This window comes from Anolis carolinensis, chromosome 6 (assembly GCF_035594765.1).
Source record: "Anolis carolinensis isolate JA03-04 chromosome 6, rAnoCar3.1.pri, whole genome shotgun sequence".
Lineage (NCBI taxonomy): Eukaryota > Metazoa > Chordata > Lepidosauria > Squamata > Dactyloidae > Anolis > Anolis carolinensis.
The window spans coordinates 8,201,992-8,228,834 of record NC_085846.1 but is presented as its reverse complement, the minus strand read 5'-3'; the positions used below and the strand labels follow the sequence as shown (position 1 = coordinate 8,228,834).

The 26,843-nt window shown below is 41.4% G+C and overlaps 2 protein-coding genes across 4 annotated transcripts; one reads left to right on the top strand and one right to left on the bottom strand.

Annotated features, from left to right (window-relative positions):
• The first annotated feature begins 738 nt into the window (after positions 1-738).
• rnf212b (ring finger protein 212B) lies at positions 739-17,456 on the top strand. 2 transcript variants are annotated; one of them, XM_062957554.1, is made up of 16 exons: positions 740-858; positions 4,021-4,161; positions 4,568-4,620; positions 5,307-5,381; positions 8,354-8,469; positions 8,953-9,013; positions 9,184-9,212; positions 9,395-9,441; positions 10,536-10,578; positions 10,901-10,958; positions 11,473-11,518; positions 11,930-11,969; positions 12,118-12,248; positions 15,861-15,922; positions 16,014-16,054; positions 16,668-17,456. In XM_062957554.1, exons 2-16 carry the CDS (start codon positions 4,062-4,064, stop codon positions 16,699-16,701), a joined length of 936 nt encoding a protein of 311 aa, XP_062813624.1. In that variant the 5' UTR covers positions 740-858; positions 4,021-4,061; the 3' UTR covers positions 16,702-17,456. The 2 variants fall into 2 exon arrangements, with proteins under 2 accessions (XP_062813625.1, XP_062813624.1); XM_062957555.1 differs by lacking the exons at positions 8,953-9,013; positions 9,184-9,212 and having other exon boundaries at positions 739-858.
• Positions 17,457-18,645: 1,189 nt separating this feature from the next.
• homez (homeobox and leucine zipper encoding) lies at positions 18,646-25,804 on the bottom strand. Of its 2 annotated transcripts, none has more exons than XM_008122934.3 (2): positions 25,608-25,804; positions 18,646-20,656 (listed from the first exon to the last, which is right to left on the bottom strand). In XM_008122934.3, the coding sequence occupies exon 2, from the start codon at positions 20,601-20,603 to the stop codon at positions 19,140-19,142; it is 1,464 nt and encodes a 487-aa protein (XP_008121141.2). In that variant the 5' UTR covers positions 20,604-20,656; positions 25,608-25,804; the 3' UTR covers positions 18,646-19,139. The 2 variants fall into 2 exon arrangements, with proteins under 2 accessions (XP_008121141.2, XP_003229063.2); XM_003229015.4 differs by lacking the exon at positions 25,608-25,804 and adding an exon at positions 22,756-24,218.
• Positions 25,805-26,843: the final 1,039 nt, after the last annotated feature.

Below are 26,843 nucleotides of genomic sequence, written 5' to 3'. Positions count from 1 at the left end.
TGCTCTGCACCCGTGTAAAAAAAAGAGATGCGACTGTTGCATAAACAAATATTTAAAAATTGCAACACATCCCCATGTTACGTATTGGATTTAAATGTGGTTCCCAGTTCTAGGAAAGGGAAAGGCAGGAGATATATACTAAGATAAACTACACACTTTCTCACACATACACACACCTACCTCATTATGAAATGTGAAGAAATCCATTTACAATCAGGCCTGGGCGAACTTGGGCCCTCCAGGGGTTTTGGACTCCAACTCCCACCATTCCTAACTAGCTCAGGCCCTTTCCTTTTCCCCCTCAGCCGCTTAAGCGGCTGAGGGGGAAAAGGAAAGGGCCTGAGCCAGTTAGGAATGGTGGGAGTTGGGAGTCCAAAACCCCTGGAGGGCCCAAGTTAGCCCAGGCCTGATCTACACAGTAGAATGGATGCAGTTTGGCACCATTTTTGCTGCCATGGCTGCTTTAGCCTGCTCCAGAATCCTGGGATTTGTAGTTTTACAAGCTCTTTAGCCTGCTCAGCCCAAAATACAGTACATTGAGCCATAACAGAGAAAATGTATTGGCCTGTAATCCCCTCAATGCCCCTCCCGCCATTTTGTCCTCTTTTCCCCCTGAGGGCCTTCCTCCTCCTCCTAAGCCACGCCCCCTTGAGCCTCGCGACGGTTTATTTTTAAAAAGCTTGTTTTCCCGCCTCTTTTAACGGTCGTTTCAGAACGAAAGTGGGCCGAATAACAAAAAAAAAAAAGAAAAAAAAAAAAAGGGGGGGGCGGGGCGGAAAAGTGAGGAGAGAACAAAAAAAAAAATCCTGTCAAAATTCCCTCTCCTGAAAGAGAAACAGAGGCATTATAATGCACTAGGTATAACTCACATTTGCTGTGGGAAATAAACTGATTATTGTGAAGACGCTACTCAAGCATCACTAAAAACTCTTAACTCTGGGTTGCTGTGAGTTTTCCAGCCTCTATGGCCATGTTCCAGAAGCATTCTCTCCTGACTTTTCGCCCACATCTGTGGCAGGCATCCTCAGAGAAAACAACTGTACAGTAGAGTCTCGCTTATCCAACATAAAGAGGCCGGCAGAACGTTGGATAAGCCAAAATGTTGGCTAAGGAAAAGCCTATTAAACATCAAATTATGTTATGATTTTACAAATTAGGTACCAAAACATCATGTTTTACAACAAATCAACAGGAAAAGCAGTTCAATACACAATAGCATTATGTAGTACAGCAGTCTCGCTTATCCAACCTCCACTTATCCAATGTTCTGTACAGTAGAGTCTCACTTATCCAACATAAACAGGCCGGCAGAACGTTGGATAAGTGAATATGTTGGAAAATAAGGAGAGATTAAGGAAAAACCTATTAAACATCAAATTAGGTTATGATTTTACAAATTAAGCACCAAAACATCATGTTATATAACAAATTTGACAAAAAAAGTAGTTCAATATGCAGTAATTCTATGTAGTAATTACTGTATTTACAAATTTAGCACCAAAATATCATGATGTTTTGAAAACATTGACTACAAAAATGCGTTGGATAATCCAGAATGTTGGATAAGTGAGTGTTGGGTAAGTGAGATTCTACTGTATTATCCAACCAGTCTGTGTTTTAGTAGTCAATGTTTTTGTAGTAAATGTTTTCAAAACATTGAGATATTTTGGTGCTAAATTCATAAACATAGTAAAGTAGAGTCTCATTTATCCAACATAAACAGGCTGGCAGAACGTTGGATAAGCGAATATGTTGGATAATAAGGAGGGATTAAGGAAAAGCCCATTAAACATCAAATTAGGTTATGATTTTACAAATTAAGCACCAAAACATCATGCTACACAACAAATTTGACAGAAAAAGTAGTTCAATATGCAGTAATGCTATGTAGCAATTACTGTATCTACGAATTTAGCACCAAAATATCACAATTTATTGAAAACATTGACTACAAAAATGCGTTGGATAATCCAGAACATTGGATAAGTGAGACTCTACTGTAATTACTACATTACATTATCGTGTATTGAACTGCTTTTTCTGTCAATTTGTTGAAAAACATGTTTTGGTGCTTAATTTGTAAAATGATAATGTCATTTGATGTTTAATAGGCTTTTCCTTAGTCCCTCCTTCTTACCCAACATTTTCATTTATCCAACATTCAGCCGGCCCGATTATGTTGGATAAGTGAGACTCTACTGTAATTACGGTGTTTAAGAATTTAGCACCATACCATCGTAATGTGTTGAAAGCATCGACTATAAAAACATTAAAGGAAGACTGTGTTGGATAATACAGAACATTGGATGAGTGAAGGTTGGATAAGCGAGACTCTACTGTATTTTGAATGAGTCATATAGAGCAGTCGTGTTCACATGTAAGCTCTCCGATATTTCAGTTTGAAGGTTCTCCTTGGCATCTATCAGGCTAGGCCTGAAATTGAATCTGCAAACTTCTGCCTACCAAATATGAGCTTTGATCCCCTCAGAAGTTTGAAAAAGTCTGCAAAATTTATCATTTCTTTTCCTTCAGTTTACAGCTATGCCAACAGACTGGCAGTGGACTACAACCCTCTTAATCTGTCCTCAAAGGGTACACTTTATAGCTATGTAGACAGACTCACACATTGGGAATTGCCTATCTTTGGACTCTTGGTCTAATAATCACTATGCTATAAAACTAATATACATCTTGCTCCTTCTTGCACAATTGCTGCAAAAAAAAAAAGAAGCATTGAGATGAAAACGGACGCAAACCGTGATTTAACAAGAGATGAATGCAAGCGCTGGCTTGTAAAAACCGCAAGGACTATGAAGATCTACATCTCACACTATTGTTAAAGGGCTGAAGTGTTTCTGCAATATACTGGATCGGAGGCCATGACTGCAGTGTATCTACTGTCACACATATTATGTAGCAATATTTTTTCCTGCTACACCAGGCATGGGCAAACTTTGGCCTTCCTTCAGGTGTTTTGGACTGCAACTCCTACAATTCCTAACAGCAAGTAGGCTGTTATGAATTATAGGAGTTTAAGTCCAAAACACCTGAAGGAAGGCCAAAGTTTGCCTGTGCATGTGCTATAATGTTGCACTTTTAATTCCTCTGAAACCAAACTGTTGACATAGAATGCATTTAAGTGCATGGTTTAACTATACTATTGAAATGAATAGATCATTATGCCAACAGATTATGAATGCCTTGTTCAGCTATAGAAATCTTCTGCATGACATTCAGCAAGTCACACTCTCTCAACCTCCTCTGAACAAATCTGGCCAAGAAAACCTTAGGATTAGGTTGCAATAAGATGGCGTAGGTTTGAAGGATATAATAAAAACCATTTTCCAAAGTGTTGTCGAAGGCTTTCATGTCCGGAATTCAAGATTCAAGTGATTAATAAACTGAAAATGAATGCCAAATGGCAATACCCCCATCTAAGTTTAACACACTGTCCCGTGATGCTTTATTGGATAAATACTCCAGTTTTAAATATCCCCTAATTGCTGTATACAGGTTTCGCATCCCTTATCCAGAAATATAAAATCTGAAATATTCCAAAAGCTGAAACTATCCACATTGGTGGTTGAGATAGTGATGTCTTTGCTTTCTAATAGTTCAAGTGTGCACAATCTTTGTTAAAAACTAATGTATAAGATCAGCTTCAAGCTATGTGTCTAAAGTGTATATATGATATATACATTAATTTAATGTTTATACTTGGGTTCCATGTTCAGGATATCTCATTATGTACAGGTATTCCAAAATAATTTTTAAAATCCAAAATCCAAAACCGTTCTGATTTCAAGCATTTTGGATAAGAGATACTCAGCCTAAACTCACCTACAAATAAATATATTCTTAAACAACTTGCTTATTTATTTATTTATTTATTTATTTTAATCATACTTTTTTTCTACTTTATGTATACCACTATCTCTTAACTATATCTTTCAGTCTGTCAGCCTCTATACTTTCCCCCCACAAAGCCTGATGTATTATCCTGATCCATTTTCCCAACAGAACTTGAATGGGGCATTTGGCTTACCTTTCCCTCTTGCAAAATGGATTGGTTTCATTGCAATCACTGCTTTAGTCAGGAAACATCTGACTTTTGTGTCACCAGCTGCGGACACATCTTTTGCAAAAAATGTGCTGGTTCAGGTAAGAATAACAATGTGATATTTGATGTGGTATGTGCCTTTAAATATAATATTCAGTCGCACACAATTACATGCCTCAGTATGAGTACTGGTCCCCACAGAGAGCGAGAGAACAAATATAGGAAATATAAACCTTCATACTAATCTCCTGGATCCTACATATGAAAATATGTTGACAAAGTGTTAGTTACCCCTTAGTAACATTCTGAAGTCATGTGATTGCACGAAACATTCTAGGAATTTTTAGCCTCTAACAGATCAGAATGCTAGAGGGCAACACTAATAGAGCACTGGGAAATACAGTGTTCTTTTTATAAGACAATTGATATGACAGTTTCAGAGCACTTAATAGTATCTATGATAATTTTCCAGTAGGTTGTATTAACATTGCCCTTTAATCTTGGCAGATAAGTGCCCGTCTTGTGGAACAAGCTGCAAATATTTGTTTCTCAACGATAATGTAAGTTGTGGTTTCTCTAAGGCAGAACCTTCCTCTCTTTCTTTGTTCTCTAAAACACATAAATTCTATTTATACCATAGCCATCTGGGCTAATGTTGTAAGCTTTGTATTTATACAATGCAAGGAAACAAGCACTGAGGAGAATTTTGAATTATATTGCTTTGCTTAGATATAGTCCAGCATGAGAAACATCCTCGTTGTAGTTTTTTATTCATTTGAGAATGTGATGGTCTCAATAACGTTCCTTAAATACACTATTTGAACTTCAAGCAACAGCTGTGACAATGTGGAGGTATGGAGTGCAGGAGTGGATGCTTCAGATTATTATCTTGTTTGGAATTGAAAGAGTAGTCATCTGGGAATGTGGGAGCAAATCATTATAGACAAGTCTTTCTCATAAACAGTTGCATCTATAATCATTCCTAAGATAAGATTGTATCTACATAGTAGATATGATGGTTGGATTGAGCAAGGCTTCCTCTCATACCTTAAGCAGCACACCACCTGTAAAATTATGTAAGTTATTGTATTAGTAATTGTTATAACATAATTTCATTCTGCAAAATTTCAGGCTCTATTTATTTTCACAGTAGTTGGATCATTATGTGTGGTATTATGGATATCCCAGTTCAAATTCCTGCTTCACCCTCAAGCTGATACTTATTACTCCTCTTTCTTGTCCTCAGATGAAAACAGAAGAAAAGAAGTTTTTCAAAAACCCAGTGGAAACTGCTCTCAAATATATTACTCAAATCTCTCAAGTAAGAATAACAGATCAGGTATCCTGGACACATTTTGTTCATAGGTCTTAGATCCTAAAATGAGTGGCAATAATTGGCTAAGTGAGAGGGAAAGCAAAGAAGAAAAACTCAGCATAAAAGAATATGGAATTAATCAGTTGGATTTTTAAAAGATAAGATACCTCAAAGAAATGAGAGATGTGTGAACTGATAAAAGTATTATGACATGCTTAAGGGGTTCTTGCACAATATGCCTTCCATCCAAAGAAGAAAGAAATCAGTAATTCATTCTCTGGCCAAACAAACTAGTAATATGCCCTGAAATTATGTTATGTTTTGCCCCACTTTTAATGCCTAGGGGATTCAAGGCATGGCTGTTGAGCCAAGTTTAGGTAGAGGATTACTTAATAACCAACCTGAAGAAAAACTCCATTTCCCAACATTACTAATTAATTACGGAAACAAAGACACAGTTAAACATAGGCACAAGCTAGTTAATCATAGAAAAGAAATTCAGCTGAATCAGCAGTACCTCAATATTGAAATCCACCAGGCTTGCCTTATATGTATGCCATATCTTATAAACTTCACTAGCAGTAATCGCCATCCCAACGTTCTCCCTAAGCTAGATGGCTTGATTGTGATGAATAGTTAAAAACTTCAGTCCTCTAGTGAATTAATATCTTGTGATTCTGTTAAGGGCATTTGCTACCAGTTTTATTGTTATACAGCCGTCTTGCTAAAAATGGCAAAATCTGAAATCATTCCTAAAATACCTTTGCAAAAGAAGAGAATGGACAAAACATTAATACATATCCAAATATATATTTAGATACTAAGAGAGTTAAAATAAATACAGAATGATAAGAGCATTTGTGATATTTACATGAAATTAACTTTTTCCTTTAATGGTGTAAGATGACTGTGAGAATTTTTTCATTTGTTTGCTACAGGACATTTTACAATATAAAAACAATTAAAAATTAACCAACACAACAATAAAACACTTTCAAACCATAGTCAAACAGATAATTTTTAAAGACATAAAATGTCTTCATCTAACATCAAATGGTTATTGGTTATTGTTGAGTTTATGCTTTTATGATTTTTACATGTTTTTATGTATTTATTCATTGTAATTGAATGCATCTTATATTGTTGTATTTTATTATTGCATTACTGGGCATGGTCCCTATGTAAGCTGCCCCAAGTCCCTTCGAGGAGATGGGGTGGGATACGAATAAAGGTATTATTATTATTATTATTATTATTATTATTATTATTATTATAGAACAAATATAATTGAATCTTTTGCAGGATGTGGGCAGGGACAGTTGGCAAAGCTATATTTTCAATAGAATCATAGAATAATAAGAGTTGGAAGAGACCACATGAGCCATCTAGTCCAACCACCTGCCATGCAGGAAAAGCACAATTAAAGTACCCCTAACACATGGCCATCCAGCCTCTGTTTACAAGCTTCCAAGGAAGGAGCTTCCCACACTCTGAGGCAGAGTTCCATGGCTAAACAGCCCTTACAGTCAGGAAGTTTTTCCTAATGTTCAGGTGGAATCTCCTCTCCTATAATTTAAACCCATTGCTCTGAGTCCTAGTTTAAACATGGCTGTCATGTTTCCTCTCAACCTTTTTTCTGCAGGCTACACATACCCAGCTCTTTAAGACGTTCCTCAAAAGGCATGGTCTCCCGACCTTTGTCCATTTTAGATCTTTCCAGGTTGCTTCATTTGCAGTGTTCTTGGGTAGTTCTTCATCACTGTTATATTTTTCAAACAGGTATCAATGCATTAAGTGTATTTATTCCACAATGTATAGCACTATATTCCATTTTAACTCCATGGGATAACCTATAGAATCCTGGTAGTTGCAGTTTAAGGGGAAACATTTGAATTCTCAACCAGAGAGTTCTTGGGCCTCACTAAACTATAAACCCCAGAATTCCGCAAGATGTTGTCATGGCAGTTAAAATGGAATATAGCGCTATAAAGTATATTGTGATATGGAAGCACACGCCCTCAGATTGTTGTATACTAGGAGCTGATATTATTTGGTAGTACTGCATTTACTTACCTCTTATAATGTTTAGCTGAATTCTAGGCTATCAAATAGCCCAGTTCCATACAAACATTGCCTAGGCTGCAAAGAGAGCCTTTGTTTCATGCAAAAGTATGGCCTCTAAATCCTTCCTATCTCAAATCACTGACTAGATAAAATGACAAAAAAAGCCTGTAGAATGGAGAACACACACAGGTCACAACTGGCCCATTGGTCAGAGGTTCCTTATCACTACTGTATCCCACCTTTTTAATGGAGCAGGTTGAAGAAGATTAATTCGTAGATCTATAAGTGCACCAGGATATTTTGGTAAAATTTCATTTCTAGAGATTCTTTCTTCCTAATCCAGAAATTGCTTTTTTATTTTCCCAAATTAAAAAAAACATTTAGGGCTTTTTCACAAAAAAGTAAAATCTGAAAATACATGCATAAGCTTATTCATATTATCCTATTATATTACAGTTGTTTACTTGAGATCTGAGCCATTTGCTCAATGCAATATGTTTTGCAAGGATCAGACCATCATGTAAATGATTATATCTAAGGCTGAGGCAATATTAAACATGTGAAGTTGCCTTACACAGTCAGACCATCTCCTCATGTAACCTAGAATTACCTATTTGTGGGGAGCAACCACTTGTTATACTATAGTTATCATTCAAAACCATTAGTCACAGTGACTGAGATGATGTGAATCCAACATCTGGATGCCTGAATGCTCTTAATACTTCCTCTGTTTTGACAGACAGGATTGGGCCTATGACCACATATAATCAAGACATATGCTTTACTCTTAAGATATGGCTTACAGAACTGGAAGTTCTCACATGTTATTTCTCATAGCAGTCAGAACCCCCAGATTTGACCTCAAAAGAACACCTGCCTGAATATCTCTTTTTCTCATTCTCATTTTTTTTAAGGTGTGGATGTTCCAGAAAGGTCAGATGGAACTGCTGATTTCTTTCCATAAACATAAAGCTTCAAAATCCCATGGGGCTCTGCAACAAGCTCTCCAGAAACTAACTATCCAGGAAAAGTGAGACATGAAGGTTGTGTTCACATGAACAAATGCTAATAGTGTTAGTCATGTCTGTAGAGGACCAGCAGTAGACAGGTTTAAAATCCCACTTATTTGTGAAGCTTACAGATTATCCTGGGTCCACATTTTTCTCTCAGGATGGCTTACTTTATGAAGCTGATGAGAAGATCAAATGGGGGGAAGGAGAACCTTGTAACCTGTACTAAGATTATTCCAAGACGCGTAGGTTATAAATGGAATTAATAATATTAAAAAAGGTATCCTTACATTTTGTACTATGCATGTGCAGAAGAATACACTCTTTACACACAAACGTATAAAAAGAGATGACATAGAGAGCCAGCATATTGAAATTGTTTGACTGTTAGTTCAGTTCTCCATCCCTGGCATTGAAGAATGTATCAAGCATTGTCAAATGTTCAGTCAGACTATCATGTATCTTTCCCTTCCTCATTCCTCACCCCACGTCACCTTATTTAGGGAGCTGGAGGCAATACAGAAGGAGAACAAAGAATTAAGAAAGAAATACCTCAATTTGAAGGTAAGAGCTATTTGCTGAAACCATACACATTTTTAGTTTTTTGGTTCCTGATACCCTCTGCTGGTTGAGTTAGTCTTGCTTCTTATATTGGGAACAAGAAAGTGAACCAAGTTATCTCATAGTGCATATCTGGGTTTTAGTCAAACCTACTCTCACTTTTCTCTCAATAGGCTTTTTCAAGACAACATGAAGGTAGCAGGTCAGTGTGTCCATTCTACCCTTTGGGAGCAAATATCAGTAGCTTCAGCACATAAATTTTAGCCAGTAGAGATTTTTATCCCAAGCAAAAGAGCTGGAATTGAGGATATGGAGCAGCAAGTATCTGGATGAAGATGATTTACTTTCTACCTTAACTAAATAAAATAATTTTAATTTCTGCAGAAACAGCACCCCACGACCAGTTGCCATCACTCCCCCATCACAAAGAGGTAAGTAAATTTAATGAGTGCCCTGCTAACATGCAGTGACATCCCTGAGCAACTGTGCAAGTGGCAGTTTATTGAAATCCAGAAGTAATGACAATACAATACAACATCCTTATCCACAGATTCAGTATCCATGGTTTCACTTATCCAAGCTCCAAAAAGATCCCTCTCATGATGGATCTGTGGGGCACTCTAGGTTCTCCAGTGTGATTCTATGATATACTTCTGGACCCAGTACAGTAAAAATACAGGGTTCACTATTATCCAAGGTCTCAGGTATCCATGGGGGATTTTGGAATGTATCCCTCATAGATACAGGTCATACTGTAATTACAAATAGTGTAACAGTTGCCTGTTATAGTGGGTTACTTTTTAAGGCAACCAGTGTGTTACAAAATTGCATTCTACAAGCCAGAGTGAGGACAATTGTACTTTAGTTGTATGATTAATTATACAAACAGCCCTTGAAAAGAAACTGAAAATGTTACTTATTATAATAACTAACATTTCAGTTTGTATTAAAGGGCTTTTTAAGGCATTTTAGAATCATTTTAACAGGAATTTTAAAAGCTTTTTACCATTTTTCCATTGAAGTTTTTTTTAACAAGAAACACAAATTACTTTTAAACAATGCAAAAAGAAAGATGCTTTCATTACAAAGAGTAATGATATCCCAGGAGGGTATTGTAAATGTACTGAAATATTTTTCAAATATAATGAATAATAAAAATGCTGAGGAAAGAACAGACTTCTTTCAAAAACTTTACAAGCTCTGAATTCTTCTTGTAGATAAACATATCCGTATATATGTTCTTGCCTTTACATAGAAAACAAATGTATGCTTGTTTGACAGAAAAGATGTTTGCATGTACTTACACAAATGTGTTCAAGAAATTCTCATTGTTCTCTGTTCCCTCAATACAAAAGTGTGTACACATCTTGGTCTTTGAACAAAGCCATGCTTACTTTTTTGTCTTTGAGGAAGAGAATAGCTCCTCTGGTTGTGTAAACTGCTGGTGTATGATACCATGTCAACACAAACATCTAGCACAGTATATTGCTGATCCACATTTAACACATGAACCTATTTTTTGCAGTTACACCGCGGCCTACTTTTCAGCGCTCCAGTGCAGTTGTCAGGTAATTACCTGAAGAAATGAATGTTCTCTAGTTTTGGGTGCAATTAATAGCTTTTACCAAAGAATCTAGGAGCATATTCTAAATTCTAGCAGAATTTCCTTTTTCCCAATGCAGGAAAAACAAAACGCTAACTTGTACACATGATAACGCAGTACATTTTTTGCTATGACCACTGTTCTCTCCTCTGCCTGTTACTTAGGAAAACAGGAAATCTATACTTTAAATTCTAAACTTCTTGGCAAAGGTTCTATGCAAATACCATCTGCTTGTCTATTTACCTTTTTCACCGACAACTCCTTGACTTTTTCTGCCTTTTTTATAGCCGCTCCTCTTCCATGGAGTCCATTTCTTCTAGAGGCAGCCACCCATCCTACTGGCAAGTGAGTCTGCATAGATCTTTTCTTTCTTCATCGAAGTGAAGGAAACAATGGATATGCTGTTTCCTTCCTTATGGACTCATGAGGTCATGGGAAGTTATACATGAAAGTTAGGAGTCATTTGTAATATACACTAAGTGAAAATATATTCTTGCCCTATTTGAATACTTTTTTTAGTAAAAAAAAAGTATTATTGGGGATGAAGTCTTATGTTGTGATTGCTAATTGCTTCATAGAAAACAAAAAGAACAAAATGTATGCTTGTATGTACGAGGGGGGAAGCATGTGAGCTTCTGCATCACTGTTCCTTCCATACCGACATCCATGGAAAACCCCAAAATCAAGGCTGCCAATATAACCTCTGGTTTGAGTCTTGTGTAACTCTAGGAAGTGATAAGAAAAATGTTGCCAAATATTTTAACTGTTGTCCTATTTTACCATATAAGTGGTTATAATTTTTTTTGAAATATTCAAAATAAAAAACAATACATTGCTAAGATTTATCATTTTTATGCAGCACCCCATAGGAGCTTCAAGGATGACTCCAGCTGACTCTGCTAATGGTAGGAAATACAATGTTTGATGCAAAAGGTAGAGTGAACTCTTGACATGTCATAGAATTGTTATGACAAATACCAGAAGGTGGCAACACAGTGCCAAAAATAACCGAGAACAAGCTTTCGCCCCCTTCTTCGATTTCAAATACAGCTCCAGTAGGGCATGGCATCAGCTTCAGCCAAATGGGACAGCATGGCCTACAAGCACAATTGAATTTATTCAGTCCCTAAGTAGGTAAAGTGTTCCACCTCTCCAAAGGGCAAAATAATAACTAAGAACCCACAGATTCGTATTAAATTAGGACTCCTGCAACAAAGTTCCATATGCTTAACCTCATTCTACCCTTGTTTGTCACCTTTGCTTATACTCTATATAACATTAATTCCAATCATATTTAAAAGTTCTTTTTTTTTCAGCTACTCCCTCTCCAGCTTCAACTCAAAGTTTATTTTACAGGTAAGTTGCAACTGTGTGTGTGTGTGTGTGGAGAGGGGAGACAAAGCAGATTTCTTTTCAGGATACTACCATGGTCTGATCATTAAAAAGCCAATAATTTAATATTGTTTGCTATTATGATTGATAATTCCTCTATCGTTCCTTTCAGAGCCTCTCCTTCCCATACCCCTAGTTCAAGCATCTTCAACCAACAGCCCCCAGTGAGGCGGCAAAATCAGAGTGCTACCAATACTGGGCAGCGACAGGAAACTCCTTACTTAAGTCTCAGCATCTTCCCTGGTAAGGACAGATGCTATAATTTCTTCTCTGTATTCTTTCTTTTAACTGTACCCAACACTCTCTTCAGGAGAGGTTGCAGTGGAATGTTCGAGCTCAATAATGTAGCATAAGATAGAAAAACAACAGATACCACCTTGCTCCAGATTCAATGCATCTGGAGAGAAGCTCCTTTTTTAAACAAACAAGCACTTTTGGAGGCTTTCCTTGCCAGGACAGTTGACTAGTCCCGGCAACTGGCAATTCCGCCCAGTTCTTCCATCAGGGGGAGGAGGGCTTGATTGGAGGTGGCTCCATTGAGGTGATATGGGGGAGGAGAAAGCATGGTCGCCACCAACCCAGGGAGAAGCGCAACAGAGTTTTTGCGACCCTGGAGAGGATTAAGTGTGGTAGTCTTCAGGACAGACCCCCCAACCTTAAGGTCCTGCTTTTGAACGCCAGATCTGTCAATGGTAAAACAGCTGTCATCCAGGATTTGATCCTGGATGAGGGAGCAGATCTGGCATGCATCACCGAGACATGGCTGGATGAGCTGGGAGGTGTGAATCTTACTCAGCTGTGTCCTCCTGGTTTCGGGGTGCATCAACAGGCCAGAGTTGGGGGGCGGGGAGGAGGAGTTGCGGTGATCTTTCGGCAGTCCATCGCCCTGATCAGATGCGCCGTTCCACAATCCCCGAGGTTCGACTGCGTCTTCCTGAAGGTGGGAGCCCGAGACAGCTTGGGGATTCTGTTGGTGTACCGTCCACCCCGCGACCCAGCAGTCTCTCTGTCCGAGCTAGCAGATGTGGTCTCCAATGCGGCCCTTGTCTCCCAACAACTGATAGTTTTGGGAGACTTTAACATTCATGCCGAGTCCACATTGACAGGTGCAGCTCAGGATTTCATGGTTGCCATGACAACCATGGGGCTGTCTCAAGTTATATCAGGGCCCACACATCAGGCAGGACACACCTTGGACCTTGTTTTTGTTGTGGACGGTGGGACAGTCAGAGTGGAAGAGCAAAATATTCTTCCATTGTCATGGTCTGACCATCATCTGATCTGTTTAAGTATCGCCGTGCCTTCTAACCTCCGCAGGGGTGGTGGACCCATTAAGATGGTCCGCCCCAGGAGACTGATGGATCTGGATGGACTTCTGAGGTCTCTTGGGGATCTTCCTGTCCTGGAGACTGGCGATCCTGTCGATGTCCTGGTTGATCGCTATAATAGTGAGCTATCAAGGGCATTGGACACGATCGCTCCCGAACGTCCCCTCTCACTGCGTAGAGTCGCGTCGACTCCTTGGTTTACCGAGGAGTTGGCTGTGATGAAGCGTAGGAGGAGGGGACTAGAGTGCATCTGGAGGAAATCTCGGGACGTGTCCGACCAAGCACGGGCTAAAGCCGCTATTAAGGCGTACTCCGTGGCTCTGCGAGCAGCCAGGAAAGTTTTCACGACTGCCCGCATAGCGTCTGCAGCCAACAGGCCATCGGAGTTGTTCCGAGTTGTGGGGGAGCTCCTGCGGCCTCCTGAGGCCCAGGGGCTTCCCAATGACTTGGCAACTGGGTGCAGCGATTTCGCGCACCACTTTGCAGGCAAAGTTGCTCAGATACGCCTTGAGCTAGACTCCAGCTCAATTGTGGTCTCAGCGGAGGTAACCGAGGTACCTGTCTGCTCGATCTTATGGGATTCTTTCCGGCTTGTTCTTCCTGATGACGTGGAGGGGATTCTTGGGTCTGTGAGGGCGACCACCTGCGCTCTGGATCCTTGTCCCTCTTGGCTGGTCAAGCTGGCCAAAGATGGGTTGTTGGATTGGTTTGTGACCATAATAAATGCTTCTTTGGTTCAGGGGTCGGTTCCATCCTACTTTAAGCAGGCGGTAGTAAAACCACTACTAAAAAAGCCTTCGCTTGATCCATCTATTTGTAACAACTACAGACCAATCTCCAACCTCCCGTTTTTGGGCAAGGTTCTGGAGCGGGTGGTTGCCACACAGCTCCAGGAATTTCTCGATGACACTGATTTTCTGGACCGCTCGCAGTCTGGCTTCAGGCCTGGGCACAGTACCGAGACGGCTCTGGTCGCCTTGGTGGATGACCTCCGCAGGGAGCTGGACAGGGGGAGTGTGACCCTGCTGGTTCTCTTGGACATCTCAGCGGCTTTCGATACCATCGACCATGGTATCCTTCTGGGGAGGCTCGCCGGGATGGGGCTCGGTGGCATGGTTCTGCAGTGGCTCCGGTCCTTCCTGGAGGGTCGTTCCCAGATGGTGAAGCTGGGGGATACCTGCTCGGACCCCTGGCCATTGACCTGTGGGGTCCCGCAAGGGTCTATTTTATCCCCCATGCTATTTAACATCTACATGAAACCGTTGGGAGAGGTCATCCGGAGTTTTGGAGGGTGTTGCCATCTCTACGCAGATGACACGCAAATCCACTACTCATTTCCATCTAACTCCAAGGAAGCCCCTCGGATTCTGAACCAGTGCCTGGCCGCTGTGGCGGACTGGATGAGGAGGAACAAGCTGAGGATCAATCCTGACAAGACAGAGGCCCTCCTGGTCAGTCGCCCATCTGATCGGGGTATTGGGTGGCAACCTGTGCTGGACGGGGTTGCACTCCCCCTGAAATCACAGGCCCGCAGTTTGGGGGTCCTCCTGGATTCAGCGTTGACGCTTGAGGCTCAGGTGTCGGCGGTGGCCGGGAGGGCTTTCGCACAACTCAAACTTGTGCGCCAACTGCGACCATACCTCGTGAAGTCTGACTTGACCACGGTGGTGCATGCCTTAGTTACCTCTAGACTGGACTACTGTAATGCGCTCTACGTGGGGCTTCCCTTGAAGACGGCCCGGAAACTACAATTGGTCCAGCGCTCGGCAGCCAGATTAATAACAGGGGCGAGCTACAGGGAACGATCTACCCCCCTGTTTAAAGAGCTCCACTGGCTGCCGTTCACTTTCCGGTCCCAATTCAAGGTGCAGACCATCATCTATAAAGCCCTAAACGGTTTGGGACCCACCTACCTTAGGGACCGTATCTCCTACCATAAACCTGCTCGTTCCCTTCGTTCATCCGGGGAGGCCTTCCTTTCGCCACTGCCTCTGTCCCAGGCCCGTCTTGTGGGAACGAGGGAGAGGGCTTTTTCTGCTGTGGCCCCCCGACTGTGGAATTCATTGCCCACTGAGATTAGGCAAGCCCCCACCTTGTTAGCCTTTAAGAAAGATCTAAAAACATGGCTTTTCCGATGTGCCTTTGGGGAGTAAATGTAATATATTACTCTGGCTATTCCCCTTGGTTTTTATCCTTTAGACTGCTTCACCATTTTATTTCCCTGTTTCCCCTTATTCCTATGTCTCTCTCTCCTGAGTTTTTAATTAAGTGATCATGTGGCCTGCCCTGGTTTTCATTGTTTTCTCCGATTTGGGTTGTAATATATATACGATGATTTTGCACTGTTATATTGTGTTATGATTTGCTGTTTATTTTGTTATATTGTATGGTGTCTGGGCATGGCCCCATGTAAGCCGCCCCGAGTCCCCATAGGGGAGATGGTGGCGGGGTATAAATAAAGTTTTATTATTATTATTATTATTATATATTCTCAAAAGTTCAATTCCATGTTGTATTTGGCTCACAGATCAGAGAGATGGAGCATCTGTGCCAGAACGTCACAATACTGAAAGGATGCACCCAATACAGGTGAGTGGCAGTCTCTACAGATTATATATCACCTGTTAAGGGGTTTTTTTTTTGAGTAATTATTTTTCTTTTCCTTTCCTTTCCTTCCCAGCTGAGGTTCACCCCTCACACAACACCTTCATTTAACAGCAGGTAAGTGGGAGAGCACTTATCTTTTCACAATCCTGACATTAGTAGCTAAAAGGACAAGATAATATCTAAGAAAATTCTGAAAAACCATAGACACTCCATATTAACCAGGGACAAAAGGGAGACTTCACCTACTGTTAATGACTCCAACATAAGGCTATAGAAAATGGTTATTATACAAAAAAGATTTTCGTGAAAGCTAGGTTACAGTCATCAACAAGACTGCATACCGTGCAGAAAAAAGGTATGAAAATATTAAAGAAGATGGAAGTTTTCCCAAAATGCAAAATGATGTATATTACTTTGTTAATCTTTGAAAGTTGTTTTACAAGTTCTTTCAAGGTCCCTAATATAATGTGTCAAAGTTTTCGGAATGCAGTATCAAGCAGCCACCTCCCCACCCCCACCTTAGTTTGAAATTGGAGTAGCCAGTAGCTGGTGAGAGGACTTTTTCAACTATCACTCCTCACCAGCTTTTCACTTTGTATAGCATCCAGCTTCCCCCCAAATCTAACTTTTTCTCAAGAGCATATACCAGATTTTTTTATTGAATATAACTGTGTGATAAGTAGGGTTTAGTAACTGAACAGTGATGCTCATTGTACTGTCTTCCCAGGTACCCATCTGTCAGCCAAATCCATCAACAATAATGAGAAGAACCAAAGCCACTGTTCTTAATCAGTATAACTATGGGCAAGTTTTTGACAATCTGCATTCTCTATGTTTTGGACATGTATTGAAAAGTGATTTACTAATCACGTTCATTCTCTTTAGCATGACATAAAACATGGTATTTCTGGTAATATATCAGGTATGGTAACAAGTGTTTGTAAGATTCCTACTGGAGGAAATATAATTAGAAGGCTAGATGGTAGACTTTATCTCAACAGTAGTGGTCTACTGTACTTGAAGCACTCAGTGGCTCCCAAAATAATTTTGCCTGGAGTGTGATCATATGTTAAGAACAGCGCAGATATCTTTTGAGATTGCTAGAGGATAAAATGCATCTAGTAAATGTTTGGAACATTTGAGACTCTATTTGATCCTGCTTGCATATAATATATAATTATTTTGTATATAACAAAGGTTGCTTTTTAAACACAGGGCATAACAGTCCAGTCTGGGGTGGAAAACATTAATTTAAAAGATGGAAAAGAAAAGTATGGTTTATTAAAATCCAAACTCATCACTGAGAAACTACAAAATAATACTTTATGGCTATTAAGTAACCAGTCCACATGTCACTATATCTCATGTAGCTCCTTCAATATATTTTTTACAAGTTGTGATCTTTAAACTGATTCACACAGAATTGTACAGGCCATCTTTTCTCTGTGTGCAGTCTTCCATTCTCTCTGTAAAAAACTCTTGGAAAAATGGTTGAATAAATGATTTAAATTGGAAATTATTAGTATCCTTTTGTACAGGTTCCTACCTAATACCTCTATAATTGCCAAGTCTACCTTGATCATCATGTGTAACAAAAAATCATTCTTAAGAGCTAACAGAAGCTTATCCCTATTTCACAGATTTTCTGAAGGATGTCCCAGTTAAGGTCTGGTTTTGCTAAATGCATCAAATGTGCCAAGGAATTAGTCATGCTTTCTCCTTTTCTTACAGCTTTTCTATAAGAGAGACATGTGTGTGCATGTCTTCAAGTTGCCTGTCAACTTATAGCCACCCTATGGATTTCATAGGTTTTTCTTAGGAATATTCAGGAATACTCTGAAATACAGACTACAGCTTCTGTTATTCGCTGGTGATCTTCCCCCAAAATACTAAGCAAGCCTGACCTTGCTTAGCTTCCATGATCAGGCAGGATTCCGTATTAAGTGGTTTAAGTGGAACAAAAAGGTGATTTTTCAAGCTCATTGTGCCAACTAGTCAGAATGGATAGATGTCCCCTGAAGAATGAAATGGAGTAAGAAAAACTTTGGTGGGAAATCAAGGCACTGAAGGAGGGAAGGAAAGAATAGAAGAGTAACATGACATTTCATGAAAAGCAACATGGAAATCATGTAGCAACTTAAAAGACATAAAAGAATGACAGGCAAGAAAGATACAAAAATGAATAAAATGCTTAGGACATGCACATAACAAAGATTAGAGCACACAAGATCCACAGACATAATTTTAAACACCAGAACACCTATCAACGGTCAAACATTCATATTTGTCATTCTGTGAAAGTCAAATTTTAAACAAGCAATGCAGATATCCATAATTAAAAGAAGAAAAACCAAGACAGGATGAATTACAACTCAAAAATCTGGATATTTCTCCACTGTTTCTTTGAAATGCACTTTTGGTTTGCAAAAACAAAACATAAGGAATTCTCACTTTGAGAAACAAATCATATTCCCTAAAACAGAATGAAATAAACTAGGTTTAGGACAGCCAGATGTTATATACAACCCATATGGTATCTGAAAAAGGTATTGCTGATGTGAAAATACTGTACATGAAATCACAAAGATGTCTGGAAAGACTTGAATCTATGACTATGCAATTCTATTAATGATGAGAACGACCCATTTCCAATCTAGAAGCAGGTATAAAAGAGGTATATGGAAAATAAAAGAGAAACCAAGACACACATGTCATCCCAGATTTATGTTTTAGGTCTTATAATGAAGGAAGATACCAGCTCTAAAAATCAAAAACAGCAGATGAAAATATTAACATGATTCTAGAAGTAGAAACCAATCTGAACTATCAGCATAACGAACAGGTAATAACATAAAAGCTATGTAAAAGAAACCTCCAAGTCTAGCAAACTACTGAAGGTGTTCTTGCTATGGTTCTTGGAATCTAATAGGGTACTGCCAGCTCCATTTCCAGCATCGTTTTAACTCTAGGATTTAAGACATGATCACTGAATGACAGGGACCAGTGTTTTAACTTAAAAATTAAAAGCATAAGGAAAATATAAACAGATATTAGAACATGAAAGGGCAACCACTGAGTAGTAATGGGAATGGCAGGATACTGATGAAGTAGGAACTCTCAACTTCTTTTCATTTTTATTTGTCGATCCATCCCTGAGACCCATCACTAAAGCCCAGAATTTCCAGTATCCACATGAAGATTAGGCAACCCAATCTTCATCATCATCATCATCAGCATTTTCATCCTCATCTTCTTCTTCTTCTTCATAGTCTTCATAGTCATATTTTGTCATATGGGCTGCCACCTCCTCATCTACTTCTTCTTCCTCACTCAAGCATACTTCTACTTCACATGGGGCAGGTGAGTGTGAATTGAACCATTGTATCACCTGTTCAGCATCCATACCTGACTCGTGACAGAGTGCTGGTAAATCATGCTCTTGCAATTGTAGATGGTTTGTCCAATAGCGCTCCAGTGGACTTGTGTCTGGATGGTTGCTTTGAAGTGGATGAGGAGGCAGTGAGGAGACAGACTCTGGACTCTGCCCTGCATTGTCCCGAAACCACTTCAGCTGACCATGTTTTAGTGCATAACGAGTGTCTCCAAACCACTGGATGATCTCAGCACGTGGTAGTCCAGTGATCTTCTCCAGTTGATGATAATCCTCTCTCCGGGCCCACTGGTGACGAAGGAAGAAAGACTTTAACACATCCAACTGTTCCTTTGTCTTTCGCCTAGTTCTGCGAAGAGTGTCTGAGAAGCAACCTGAAGGATGCTGCTGGTCTCCCGTACTGTACTGATAATTTTGAGGGTTAGATGAGTCAATACCACTAGTTGTAGTTGTAGACAAAGATGGGGTAGCTTTGATAGAAGAACCTGCTGAAAAAATCCCTGGGTGATGCCCACCATTTACTGCAGACACAACAGGGTCAGCTGGATGCATGGAGGCTGCAGGAAGTCCCCATGTGACACTGTGAGAGTTCTCGTACTTATGGCCCAGACTGGCAGATGTGGTAGGTAGATAAGCACCAGAAGGTGCCTCTTTGGTATTGTGAAGATGTGTAGAGGCCCCTAAAGGTTCGTAGTTCTCCTGAGCCCTGCTGTGGTTGGACAAAGCATTTTTCTTCAGTTTCCAAATATCCTGAGTGATTCTCTCAACCTCCTCTTTTCCTTGGGCTGGGCTGCAGTTGTTTAAAGAATCTATAGAAGTTTGCTGGTTCTCTGGATATTTGTTTGAGCAGTACACAGAGGGAGGTAACAGTTGGTGACACTCCTGACTTTTAAAAGATTGGTGCCAGGGGTCAACGTCGTTCCCAGCAAGCAGGCAACTAAAGTGAAGCTGATCCTGATGGTAAATCAGCCGTGCCCGAGTCTCTTCAATCTCCTCAGCACTCCAGCTAATGCCACAGCGAAGGCGCTGTGCCATGAACCAGGCCTTGACTTTCTCCATGTGCAGACCATGACGCAGGCAGAGCAAGGCCAGATCAGAAAGGCTGGGATAGGGGAAGTAGCTAAATGTTTGCAGCAAATGCTGGTTGTTGTCGAGATCACTTGTTTGTGCCGCCTGGGTCCACACCAACTGGAGATCCTCAGATATGGGGGGCAAGCAGATCAAGCCTGGGGGTGAGCCAAGGCAGCCTGGGGCATCCTTGTTGGGGGGCATGACTGTTCTGGTCTAGATGTCTTCTATCTCTAGAGTTCAGTCCCTTGGAACAGCTGAAAAAGAGAAAGAAACAGAAGTAGAAAGAAACAAAGATATGAATTAGTGGAAGAACAGATAAGAAGGGCTACCAATGAAAAAGGAAACAGGAGGAGAAAATGGAGAGCAAATAAATGTACTATTTGAGAGAAGACAAATACGTAGCATCTCTCGCAGACCTACTTCTCAGCAAGGTAGCAAATCTTTTTCTAACTACATACATCATTTCAGAAGGCACATGTGAAACTACATGACTGAATATATATAAATCCTGGGTGCAGAATTTTAAAAATAACCTAACACATTAAGGCAACTTGTAGTCAACTTTTCTTGTTTTCCTATGCAAAGATTTGAGAGAGCATATCGAGAAGCACTGTTGTGTGACATTACAAAGATGCATGGTCATGTGTTTGATGCCACGATCTGTTTCAGTACTGTGAACCAATACAGCTTCCCTTCAAGAGAGTGCTTTTTTCATCTGCTTCAAATGTATATATCCCAAACTCATAAAAGATAATTATCAACTAGAGAATAGGTTGAATACCCTCTCTGTTCATATTTGAAAATTTGGTGCTGATATCATAGAGTTGGAAGAGCCCTCATGGGCCATCCAGTCCAACCCCCTGCCAAGAAGCCAGAAAATTGCATTCAAAACACCCCTGACAGATGGCCATCCAGCCTCTGCTTTAAAGCCTCCAAAGAGGAGCCTCCACCGCACTCCGAGGCAGAAGTTACACTGCTGAACAGCTCACTCTCACAGTGGAGTTCTTCCTAATATTCAGGTGGAATCTCCTTTCCTGTAGTTTGAAGCCATTGCTCCACATCCTAGTCTCCAGGGCAGCAGAAAACAAGCTTACTCCCTCCTCCCTTTGACTTCTCCTCACATATTTATACATGGCTATCCTATCTCCTCTCAGCCTTCTCTTCTGCAGGCTAAACATGCCCAGTTGGTTAAGCCGCTCCTCATAAGGCTTGTTCTCTCATTTTAGTTGCCCTCCTCTAGACACATTCTAGTTTGTCAACATCTCCCTTCAACTGTGGTGCCCAGAACTGGACACAGTATTCTAGATGTGGTCTGACCAAGGCAGAATAGAGGGGTAGCATGACTTCCCTGGATCTAGACACTATACTTCTAATGATGCAGGCCAAAATCCCATTGGCTTTTTTTAGCTGCTGCATCATATTGTCAGCTCATGTTTAACTTGTTGTCCACGAGGACTCCAAGATCCTGTTCACTCATACTGCTGTCGAGCCAGACGTCTCCCATTCTGTACCTTTGCATTTCATTTTCTTGCCTAAGTGGAGTATCTTGCATTTGTCCCGGTAAGATACTCCACTTAGGCAGAAAAAATGAAATGCAAAGATACAGAATGACCTGCTTAAGCACATGTGAGCTGGAAATATTGCTTGAAAAATGTGTATTAGTTTAGAGATGATGTCTCGTCTTGGAAAAATTAACTTTTGGACAATAGCAACTTCAATCCCACTCCTGCTGCTCCCTATGTGTTCTCTTACATCTGTTTAAGCTTTTCCAACTGAAAACATTTCAGAAGACTGTGACATTTTGATTTTCCATAATTTGCACAGGCCAGGAACTTAAAATTGGACAGAAAATAAATCCAAACAAAATTTAGCACTAAGCAGCATTAATTGGTCAAACTGAAAATCCAGTTTCATTTTAACTGTCCTGGAAACAATATAGCCTTGGATTAAATATAACAATAAGGGACCACTTAATGCCAGTTTAAAAAAACGAAGAAAATTGGATGCCCGAAGCCAGCATTTACTGGAAACCACTCCATCATAGTTTGGGACAATATGAAACCAAACCTCCCAAATTTTGCAAATGTTTTTGTATAAGGTACCGCAGATTTAATATTGCAAAAAGCAGAGATTTAGTAGGACACGTGATGGGTAGGCAGGTTGTGTTAACAGATCTCTGGGACGACAACAAACCAAACCCTCCAAGGAAGGCCCTTCCTCCTCTTCCAACCCCTAAGGTTTCCTTAATACCACCGCCCTCTCTCCAAACCCCACACCAAACATTTCATATCCCTCCACGCGTTGCAATCCCGCGAGCCACCTCCCAAAACTGGATTCTCTTGCCCGGACTCACTTTTCTCCCCGAAACTCCTCCTCCCCCACTTCAGGACTTTTCTTCCTTCTTTCTCTCTCCCCTGCTCCCTGCAGTGCACGCTGGGAAAGGAGGGGAGAAGGCGGAGTTCCGTAATCCTGGGAAGCTGCCCCTTTAAGAGGCGCCAGACCCTGAATTTGTCCTCCTGAATCTATATCTTCTTCTGTGCTCTCCTTCCCTATCGCCCCCTCCCAACCAGAACAGCTTCTCTCATTTAACTGCCCAGAACTCTCTTCTGAATGTCCTGGATCAGCTAACCCTAAAATCCATACATATAAGAAAAGAGACTAGAAATGAAAGAAGAGAAATGAAGAGGAATTCTGAACAAGAGCATGGATCTACTTTAAATCCAGCTTCTGCCTCCTGCAGAATTCTGGGGTTTGTAGTTTGGTGAGGCCCAGGACCTGTCTGGCCCCTCCCTGTGGATTTAAAGTGGATCCAAACTCTAGTGTGATGAGGTCCCTCGATGACTGACTCTCTGGAAGTAAGCAATCAAATGTGGCATTTGGTTCTAACAATACACTTGCCTCCTGCTCTCCATTCCTTCCTCCAGTCATGTTTGGAGAATGATTTGAAAGATCTCACAGGGTCAAGGCAAAAGAAGAGGTTTAATAAATAAGGATCCACTCAGAAATAAACTTTCAGGGACGCTGTCAAAAACAAACCAACTCCTAGTGGGTTCCAAGGCAAAACAAAGAGTTAGCTCTACACTTCAACTGTTTCTTTTCTGCCCATAGATGTGGTTGATGTTGTTGATAGCAACATCGGTTATTTGTAGGGTGTCATCAAATTTACATGGGAGTAAAACAGGCATGGATAAACTTGGTCCAGCCAGGTGTTTTGGAGTTCAACTCCCACCATTCCTAACAGCCTCAAGCCCCTCCCTTTTCCCCCTCAGCAAGACCAAGTTTGCCCACACCTGTAGTAAAACAACCCAAAACAATGGGTCCAGTCCAAGGATATTTGTAGGAGGTCCAAGTTGGGAGAAAGAAGCAAATGGGGTGGAACAATGTCCAGGGTGGGAGAAAAAACTCTTGTCTGCCTAAGGCAAGTGTGAATGTTGCAATTTGCCACCTTGATTGGCATTGAATGACCTTGCAGATTCAAAGCCTTGCTGCTTCCTGCCTGAGGAAATCCTTTATTGAGAGGTGTTAACTGGCCCTGATTGTTTCTTGTTTAGAATTCCCCAGTTCTCTGAATGTTGTTCTTTATTTTACTGTCCTGGTTTTAGAGTTTTTTTAAAAATACTGGAAGCCAGCTACTGTTAATTTTCATGGTTTCCTCCTTTCTGTTGAAATTACCCACACCTGTAGTAAAACAACCCAAAACAATGGGTCCAGTCCAAGGATATTTGTAGGAGGTCCAAGTTGGGAGAAAGAAGCAAGAAGCACTGCTTGTGGATTTCAATGGCTTCTCTGTGTAGCCTGACATGGCATGGTAATCAAAGTGATCTTTTGCAACATTCATACTTGCCTCATAGAATCATAGAATCATAGAATCATAGAGTTGGAAGAGACCTTATGGGCCATCCAGTCCAACCCCCTGCCAAGAAGCAGGAAAATCACATTCAAAGCACCCCCGACAGATGGCCATCCAGCCTCTGCTTAAAAGCCTCCAAAGAAGGAGCCTCCAACAAACAAGAGTTCTTTCTCCCACCCTGGACATTATTCCACAGATATATAAACCCCACTTGCCTAGTTTCTAAGAGACCTAACAACCTCTGAGGATGCATGAGGCTTAAAGAACTGGGCATGTTTAGCCTGCAGAAGAGAAGGCTGAGGGGAGACATGATAGCCACGTACAAATATATGAGGGGAAGTCATAGGAGGAGGGAGCAAGCTTGTTTTCTGCTGCCCTGCAGACTAGGACGCGGAACAATGGCTTCAAACTACAGGAAAGGAGATTCCACCTGATCATCAGGAAGAACTTCCTCACTGTGAGAACTGTTCGGCAGTGGAACTCTCTCGCCCGGGCTGTGGTGGAGGCTCCTTTGGAGGCTTTTAAGCAGAGGCTGGATGGCCATCTGTCGGGGGTGCTTTGAATGAGATTTTCCTGCTTCTTGCAGGGGGTTGGACTGGATGGCCCGTGAGGTCTCTTCCAACTCTACTATTCTATGATTCTATGATTCTATGCCATAGATGCCGGTGAAACGTCAGGAGAGAATGCTTCTGGAGCATGGCCAGACAGCCCAGAAAAGTCACAGCAACCCAGTGATCCCAGCCATGAAAGCCTTCGACAACACAAAGATATAAGCCCTTCGGGGCAAGGAATTGTCTTGGCACTTTGAAGCAGCATGTGCTTGAACGAGGAAACAAACAATCCCACACTTTCTCCCATGCCATTCAACCCGCCTCCTGTCCCCATGCTTCCAAGCTTACCCCTAATTCCCTAGAGCTTCCCTTTTAGTAAAAGATGAAGAGAAACGTCAGGAGAGAATACTTCTGGAACATGGCCATACAGCCCGGAAAACTCACAACAACCCTGAAGAGAAACTGGAAAGCGCAGGAAGGATCACCATCACAGCATCCTTATCTCCCCACCTTATATTGTCTCAGCAAAGACAGGACGGTTTTGGGAAGAGAAAGCAAATGGCTATTCTTTGGAGCCACTTACCTTCTCTTCCCCCAAATGAGAGAAAGAGGGAAGAGCAAAAGCGGAGAGGCAGACAAAAGGAAGGAAAGAAGAGGCAGACAAAAGGAACAGGAAGCAAAAGAGGAGAGAATGGCAGCAAAAAGAGGGAGGCCAGGAAGAAAGGGGAGGCCAGGGGGCTTTAAGAGCCTCATCGGGGCGAAGGAGGAGCGCGGAGGGCGCCAGCAAAGCAAAGCAAAGCTCACCCGCCCGGGAGGGACCGGCGGTGCCATCCAGGGCCTGGCAGGTCCCGCAAGAGGCGGGGCGGCGGTCTGTCCGTGCTCGGCTCTCCAAAGGCAGCGAGAAAGGAAGAAAGGCGCAATCCAGCTGCTTAGGTGAACCAACTATTTTTTTTTATAATAACAAAGCAACACAACAAAGAGGAGCCCGAGATCAGCCTCAAACCACACCCCCTTTACCTTCAACCCCAACCCCCTCCCCGAGATGCAGAGGGCTGGCTTGCCAGACTTCACTCTGCACACTCTCAGAGGCATGCTTTCCCTTCATTGTTGCTTCACCCGTTCTGGAACATTTAGGGCGGAAAGGGAAAGCTTGTGACCAGGTGAAAGGGAACTGGGATTTTGTCCTTGACACCTCAGTTAATAAAGCCTGCTCAGGTTTTCATGGGCCTTCTACTTCTCTTCCTCATCCTCTGTCTAACTGGAAGGTTTCTAGCAGCATCCCCTTGGAAAGGCTGGAGAAATAGAGCTTAGCAAAGCTGGGAAAAGGGACTTTTAGTTGGATTGCAAGAATCATAGGATCCTAGAGTTGGAAGAGACCTCATGGGCCATCTAGTCCAACCTCTTTCTTCCAAGAAGCAGGAAAATCGCGTTCAAAGCACCCCCGACAGATGACCATCCAGCCTCTGTTTAAAAACCTCAAAAGAAGGAGCCTCCACCACACTCCGGGCCAGAGAGTTCCCCTGCTGAACATCTCACTATCACAGTTAGTGAACATCTCACTATCACATTCTTTCTAATGTTCAGGTGGAATTTTCTTTATTTCCTGTAGTTTGAAGCCATTGTTCCGCGTCCTAGTCTCCAGGGCTGCAGAAAACAAGCTTGCTCCCTCCTTCCTATGACTTCTTCTCACATATTTATACATGGCTCTCATCATGTCTCCTCTCAGCCTTCTCTTCTGAAGGCTAAACATGCTCAGCTCTTTAGGCCGCTCCTCATAGAGCTTGTTCTCCAGACTCTTGATCATTTTAGTTGCTCTCCTCTGGACACATTCCAGCTTGTCAACATCTCCTTTCAATTGCGGTGCCCAGAATGGGATACAGTGTGGTTCCATGTGTGGTCTGACCCAGGCAGAATAGAATAGAGGGGGAGCATGACTTCCCTGGATCTAGGCACTAGACTCCTATTTATGGCCTGTCTGTAGTAAACAATGCAATAGAGCCTTGAGCTGGGAAAGATCAGGATTCTACTCCAGCCGACCCT

Excerpts from the sequence above, each read along its gene's own strand:
- rnf212b (XM_062957554.1), top strand. The coding sequence starts at position 4,062 with ATGGATTGGTTTCATTGCAATCACTGCTTTAGTCAGGAAACATCTGAC. Across the intron at positions 4,162-4,567 it reads CAAAAAATGTGCTGGTTCAG|ATAAGTGCCCGTCTTGTGGA; the intron begins GTAAGAATAACA and ends TAATCTTGGCAG. Across the intron at positions 5,382-8,353 it reads ATATTACTCAAATCTCTCAA|GTGTGGATGTTCCAGAAAGG; the intron begins GTAAGAATAACA and ends ATTTTTTTTAAG.
- homez (XM_008122934.3), bottom strand. The coding sequence starts at position 20,603 with ATGCCCCCCAACAAGGATGCCCCAGGCTGCCTTGGCTCACCCCCAGGC.